Below are 7080 nucleotides of genomic sequence, written 5' to 3'. Positions count from 1 at the left end.
CATGTGTTCTGTGGTAGATGGCATGTGTTCTGTGGTAGATATAGCATGTTCTCTGTGGTAGATGGCATGTGTTCTGTGGTAGATATAGCATTGCTCCATGGTAGATAACATGTCCAATGTGTGAAAGGCTCCAGAACTAGCTCCATAAAAGGTAACAATAAGCAATCAGACGAGGACCTTTTGTAGCTGGCCCGTGAGCATGGTGATCATAAAGAAATGTCCCTCTGCCCCTGTAGAACTGGGCTATGAGATTGGGGTGGGGTCCCCTCAAGTAGCACAGAGAGGTGGCATGTAGGGCTATTGCCAGCCCCCCTACTCAGACACCTAGGACCACAGCATGGAAGGCGAGCAGATCAGAGGCCCTGCGGTGACCCAGCTATGGCCTGGTAAGGGGTGCTGTCTGCTATGCCCTGCCCCCAACCCTGCATGCCCCCTCAATTCACCGTGGCCCCCTACAGCTTCTCTAATTACGCAGCCATAAAGCACAAATCTCTAACGATCCAATTAGTAACGCCATTGCTGCCCTGTCCAGGATTAATTACCAGTTAACTGCAGCTGTGTTACCATCACTTAGGCTCAACATGATGGGGTTCTGTGGGCCATGAGGGACCTGCCACTCCCAAGGCCTCCAGCTGACCTGGTCCCCTAACTCTGGGACTCCAGCGGATTATAAGGCAGTGTCACACAGATCTGGCAGTGGCGGGGGCTGAGGGGCTCCCCGAGCCCAGCTCCTCCAGAGGCAACGTCTCTGGTCACCTCTCACACACTCCCTGCGAACAAAGCATTTCCCTTCAGTGCCCTGGGTTGATGCCAAGCTAATCTCAGTAGCCGAGCCACGGAATGAGGGACGGAGAACTCATCTCCATCCTGGCCTCACTGTGTCCGTTCAGACCTTTCCGACCTTTTTCTCTGCGCACAGGCACGCAGGAGGGGAGAGCGCCACTCTGATGGGCATTCCCACTTCAGCGCTGTCCCTGTCCCAGGGAACACAGGTGCTCCTTTACGGCCCTCAGGGCTTTGTGTGGAAACAGGAGAAATCCCTGCATACAAAGGCAGAGTCCAGGAACTGGCACGTGCTAGCCACTTCTGGGCAGAAAGCCCTGTCCCCAGAGGTATGCAAACAGGCTGCATCCAGGCATGTGGAGGCAGGTCTACCCAGGGTCCCTGACATCAAGGACAGCCATGGAATTGATTAGCCTGTCCTGGACCCCAGGATCAATTCCTTCATATTGTATACTTTCTGGGCTCCCCTTTTTCCCCAGGGGAGGTACCCAGATTCTTAGAGATACAATAACTTGCCCTATAGATGTCCCCAGAGGATAAGCCCAAACTCTACAGCTCCAGGGTACAGGCCTACACATCTCAGCACCGGGATAAGCCTTAATGTTACATGCAGACCGGAAGAGGAGAGGACCACAGGTCCTAGCCGTTCTCTGGCCAGAAGAGGTAACTTTCACTGACACATCACCTGTGGCTGTGGCACCAGTGTGGCCTGACATGCACCCAGCAGGTACCTCAGACAGTTGGCTGCACTTATAAGCAACAGACTGAGGCAGGAGTCTGGGAGACCAGGGCTATCACTACCAACCTTGTGTCTCCTCTATGCCAGATACAGTGATTGCTTAGGGAAGGAACCAGGAGCAAGGGCCAGGCTGGTGACACCAAGGCTTCCTTCTGTCCTTGCTAAGTCCTGATTCCCAGTCAGCTTCACAGTCTGTGGTTCTGCCAGTTTCCAGCCAGAGGCTCCCACTTTTCTAAGGGGAAGACTGAGGCCTGGGTTAACAGGGACAGGGTCCCTGCCTGCTGCTTTCTGCGCAAGACACCCCAAACTCTTCCTAGCCCATTTCCCCCTCTCTCCAGCCTTCTTTCTGTTCCCCTGGAGGCTCTCACCGAGTTTTTAACGTATGCCCAATGTAAGCAGTATTTCTCAGGATAAGGGGCCATATGTATGAATGTGTGTCTGGTGGGCTCGGTTTCTATGGTAACGATGGCCCTGAGGGTCCTGAGTGCCTCCTCATTTGTGATCACATCTCTTCTGTCATTCAGCTAGGTGAGGCCACTCCTAGACTCAGGGAATCATGGGAGCCAGAGAGTAGGCTCAGAAAGTCTAGAGCCAGGGCCAGTGGCATCAGCTACCTTCACCTTCATTACTAAGCACCTCTTTGTAGCAATCTGTGTGCTGGCAGCCTGGGCCCATTTCACAAGACAGAAAACTGAGGCCCAGACAGTTGCCACCGTCAGGGCACGAAGCCGGTAACAGCCTGTAGTCAGGGTTCATCACCGTCACCCTGAATCCCACACCTCTGGGCTCTTTTCTGTCCTCAAGTTGCTTCTGGAGGAGAAACAGATTTAAGGACTGCCCTCTCCACGTCCCTCAGACGACTGGTCATGCTGTCATGTTTGATCCTGTCCCCTTCAGGAGCCAGGCTCCGAAGGTTCAGAGGGGTGTTCAGTACAGGACAGGGATCCAAGCAAACGGAGCCCATGGGTTCCGGACTGCACCCTCTCCTGGCCGGCCTGAGTCTGCAAGCGCACACATTTCATTATTCATCAAGTGAGTGCCTGGACGATGAATATTTTATTCCCCTCCAGACACTGTCCCCACTGGGTTCTTGGAACAACGTTATTCTCCAGCCAAGGCGCAGAGGCCAGAGACTCCGCTGTCCCTAGACACCCCCTCTCCCCAACCTCTGCCTCTCTAAGGCAGAACCCCATCGCTTCTTTCCAGTCAGGCCTTTTGGCTCTGGCAACACTGTGGCCAAGGGTGCAGACGTGACCTTGGTGCTTACCTTCCTCAAGTTTGGCTTCCTCTGGTCCCTGGTTCAGGCTGTCTTGGCAGGCTCTCCCGGGTCCTACACCACTTCCTTTCAGCTCAAGGCCTGCCAAAGCCGTACTGGGCGCTCTCCCTGGTGCTGAACGTGGGTGGCAAGAGGTAGCCGGTGTCAGAGAGCAGATCCAGCCAGGGCGTGCGTGTTGAGAAGAGAGGCCTCCAGGAGCCCTGGTCTTGGGCAGGGCAGCAACTCTGCACCTCTTGGGAGGACAGAGTGAGTCTCTGGAGTTGGCGAACCACTGCTGCTCTGTTCTTGCTGGGATGGCTGTTGAGGAAACAGTTTAAGCTTTCAGTGAATCACTCTTCCACACTCTCCAGACCGTGTGTGTGTGTGTGTGTGTGTGTGTGTGTGTGTGTGTGTGGAGACAGGTTTTCTCTGTGTAACAGTCCTAGCTGTCCTGGAATTCACTTTGTAGACCAGGTTAGCCTCGAACTCACTGAGATCTGCCTGCCTCTGTCTCCCAAGTGCTGGGTTTAAAGGCGTGCGCCACCACTGCCTGGCCCCCCCAGTCCCTTTTGCCAAGGATAAGCCCTGAGATCCATGAGATCCCCTCGAGAAGGCCTGAGGCCCATGCATCTCCAAGTGGGCACCCTAGGAGTGCAGAGTGATGGCAATATTTCCTTCCCCAGATGGGGAGCGACAGACGTAATTCACACCCTGGGATCGCACCGTCTGCTCCCTTGATGTGCAGAGAGGACAGGGCAGCTGGGTGACTGTCAGGCATTCATTCTCTCTCACACTCATTTCACAGGGTTCCCGGTCCTCTGCCCAAGTCCAACCCACACGTGGGGAGCCGGAGGGATGAGGACTCAGAACCTGCCTTTCTCATGATTTCTTTATGCGCATTGGTGTTTTGCCTGCCCGTGTGTCTGCGTGAGTGTTACAATATAAAGCACGTTACAAGAACACTATACACTCCTAGAGGGAGAGCAGTTATAGAAAGAGCAAATTGACCTCTAAAAGAGGTTTAATAAACCCCAGCAATAGATTGTATAATGCTTTATTAACTTTGTATTTTCTAAATGCTAATGAGAAAGTAACAACAGCCACCTGAGCTACTCCTTACCTCTACTGAACCCTCAAACCAAAGGACCAAGTCTGTCTTTGCTGCCTTCTACTCCTCTCTGCCCAGCCACCATTTCCTGTTTCCTCCTCCCTAGTGCTGGGATTAAAGGCATGTGCCACTGCTGCCTGGTCTCTATGGTTAACTAGCGGCTAGCTTCTCACTCTGATCTCCAGGCAAGCTTTATTTGTTAGAACACGAACAAAATATCACCACAGGATCCCCTGGAACTGGAGTTACAGACGGGTGTGATCTGTCTGGTCGGTACTGGGAATTGAACCGGGCTCCTCTGGAAGAGCAGATAGTGCTCTCAACTGCTGAGCCATCTCTCCAGCCCCCAGAGCTGCCTTCTAAAGCTAAGAGTGATCTTCACATCTTTAACCTCTTCACTCCACAACAGACTTCTCCTGACTTGATGAAATCAGAGCCTTATTGTTCTGCATTAGATGCATTCCCATCTAATAGATGGACAAACTGAGGCTCAGTAGGACCCTGTTAGTGAGCTCTGGCTTCTAGAGTTCTGACTGTCCCTCACATCACGTTTCCTGACCCCATGCCCTGAGATTTTCAAAGTCCTACCTCCATATCTCTCTGTAAAAGCTTTGCCCCACCGACATCAGACAGCAGGACTTTGGTATCAGCCACACTCTGCAGCCCCGTGGCCCTTGCTCTGTGGGCCCTAGGCATAGCAGTGCCTTGCCTTCATGCTGGCGTTGAATGCAGAGGCTGGCACATGGGGGTTGTCCATTTAATGTCACACACAGCACTGGAGGGTGGGGGAGGTTGACAGTGCTTCCCAGAGCAGCCAGGTTCCCAGAGTCTAGAAGAGCAGGGAGAGCCAGCACACGCCAGAGCTTGGCCTCGGGAGCCCCTGCCTGGGGCCTCATCTCCAACTCTGCCTCAGAAGACTCTATAGCTGGATTTGGTCTCTATAGTTCCCTCGGCAGGCATGTCCTTGCCTGTGAGTGAGAGCAAGGCATTGAGGAGGGGGACCAGGCGATTTGCATGCATAGCACAGCTATGTCCTATGGCCCCAGCTAGCAGGCAAAGGGGAGCAGGTACATGTACTATACAGAAAGGGCAGCCCTCTGGGTCAGCGGGTAGAATGTCCTGGGCTGTGGCTTTCCATCAGGGGATAGTGGAGGGACCAGCTTGAGATATCAGGGGACTGAAATGTCCAAGATTGCCCAGGAGGGCGTGGTACACTGTGATGCTAAAGCCATCATCCCAGAGTGGCCTGCCACTCTGACCTGGAGAATGTGGACAGCTTGACCCCTTGGAAGCAGACCAAGGTCAGTGTCTGGGGGCCAGTTCCTGTATCCATGGACACCCGCACCTCAGCAAAGACTCACAGGGCCTGGCTGGATGGAGGATGCCCACTTGACTTGTTCTTCGTTCCTTTCTGCCTCTTCTTTTGAGACTTTCCCTGACTGGGTAGCAAGGCCAGGGGCTTCAGGGAACCGGAGGGAGCTGCCTTGTCCCGCTGCGGCGGCCTCCCAAGAAAGAACCAAGAGGTGTGCTTCCTGCCAATCTGTCAGCAGATCCCTTGGCAAACTGCTTGAGAAGGCTTAGCAAGTGAGGTGCTTACAGATCACCCCTTGATCAATACTTGACACCATGATTAGTAGTTTGTATTCCCATGGGGGGATTTTTGTGCTAACAGGAAACCCCAAGAGATCCCGGGAGGTCAGGAGCCATTCACTTAGATCACTTCATTTTCCTCCCTGCCTGAGCGGTATCATTTACCTCACATGTGGGGAAACTGAGGCCCTGGGAGGTTAAGGAACATGACTGACGTCCCATCGAAGGGAGGTGTTAGATCAAGAGCAGATGCAATGTCTCTGGGTCTGTGGCTGATTCTTCCTATGCCACAGCTCTGCTCCGTCAGAAGTCCTAAGGGGTCATAAGGACCCAGCTGACTCGGTAGATGGTCAAGAAGAGCTTTGGGGGGCTTTTCTGGGAGTTACCACTCCAACCCCAGGTCTGTACAGGCAGCAAGCTGCTCCAGAGGCCTGAGGCAGACATTCAGATGACAGCTGGGGTTTGCCTGGCTTCTCGACAGGTTTCATATGCCTGTGAAGATTCAGAGCATGTCCAAATGCTGCCTTGGCCCAGGGTGGCTGGGGCTGGTGTCTCTCACCGAGCCCCCTCTCTCCTGGCCCAAGTCAGGGCTATGATTAATCATCAACAAAAGCAGAAACAAGCAGAAAAATGTAATCAGCTTGGGAAGGGCATGGCCAGGCAGGGATGTGGCAATCAGCTTTCCCGCTGGGACCTTCGGCTGATTGGACCCAAGGGGGCAGGGAGATAGTTCAGACGGGGGTTCCAGCTGAGGCCCACCCAGGCCAGAAGGTCACCATATCCCATAACTGTACCTGTGCACACATATCTGTGCCCATCCATGTGTGCATGCCACTCCCAACTCAAGGGCCTTCACACTTGGCCACACCTGCCTCCAGGCTTATGCCCTTCCTTGCCAGCTCACAGTCCCGGCACACGTAGGTGGTCATGCACACTCATCGGCATGTGGATTTGAAAACGCATGTACACAGTGTCCTGGACGAAGAATAAGATAAACACATGCACATGCTGCCCCTCAGACACTTGTTCCCACCCCCGTAGCACACATGCTCAAGATCTGAGGAAGGTCTAACCTGCAGCCATGTGACCAGCAGGCCCTGGGTCATCTGTCTCCTCCTCACTGCCCCTGGGGACATGAGACAGACCTTGGCTCCTGCCCTGCAAGCTGAGTGGTGGGGCCCCGAGGAGGATCCAGGACTGGAGGATCCAGGACTAGAGCCCCGTGTGGGATCCAGTCAACTGCTGGTGTCAGTCACAGGCCGGTAGTCTCCTGCAGAGCAGATCTGTGCTTGGTCCTGCTTGGTGACCTTGGCCAACGTCCTTTTTTAAGCCTCAGTTTCCCCACCTTGGAGGCTCTCCTGGCACCAACATGAGGATCACTGGTTTTGAGGATCTCCGCGCCTGAGGAAACCTCACCTTTCTGGGTCTCTAGTCGTTAGTTCTCATCTCTCCGCGATTGCTGGGGGAGGGCTAGAGGGGCAGGTGGGACGGTGGGTACAAGGAACAGCTCCTCCCCCAGTCCACACCACCGAGGTCCCGCTGGCTGAGAACGTGGGGTGCGGGAGACAACAATCCGAAGCAGACTGGGGGAAAGCAGAATCGGGG

General features: G+C 54.2%; 1 protein-coding gene across 5 annotated transcripts in view; it reads right to left on the bottom strand.

The window, feature by feature from the left end:
- LOC113458171 (translation initiation factor IF-2-like) overlaps window positions 1-7080 on the bottom strand; it is a 15436-nt gene that overhangs the window by 7090 nt on the left and 1266 nt on the right. For 2 of the 5 annotated variants that reach the window (XM_026788742.1, XM_026788740.1), the window contains exon 2: window positions 2790-3095. In XM_026788742.1, coding sequence (XP_026644543.1) covers window positions 2790-3095 — 306 coding nt within the window. Of the gene's footprint in view, window positions 1-2789; window positions 3096-6269; window positions 6451-6548; window positions 7073-7080 lie in introns of those variants that run through there. The other 3 variants (XM_026788741.1, XR_003378595.1, XM_026788743.1) reach the window with 3 other exon arrangements.

Source organism: Microtus ochrogaster, unplaced genomic scaffold (assembly GCF_000317375.1).
Source record: "Microtus ochrogaster isolate Prairie Vole_2 unplaced genomic scaffold, MicOch1.0 UNK6, whole genome shotgun sequence".
Classification (NCBI taxonomy): Eukaryota; Metazoa; Chordata; class Mammalia; order Rodentia; family Cricetidae; genus Microtus; species Microtus ochrogaster.
This window is presented reverse-complemented; position numbering and strand designations above follow the sequence as displayed.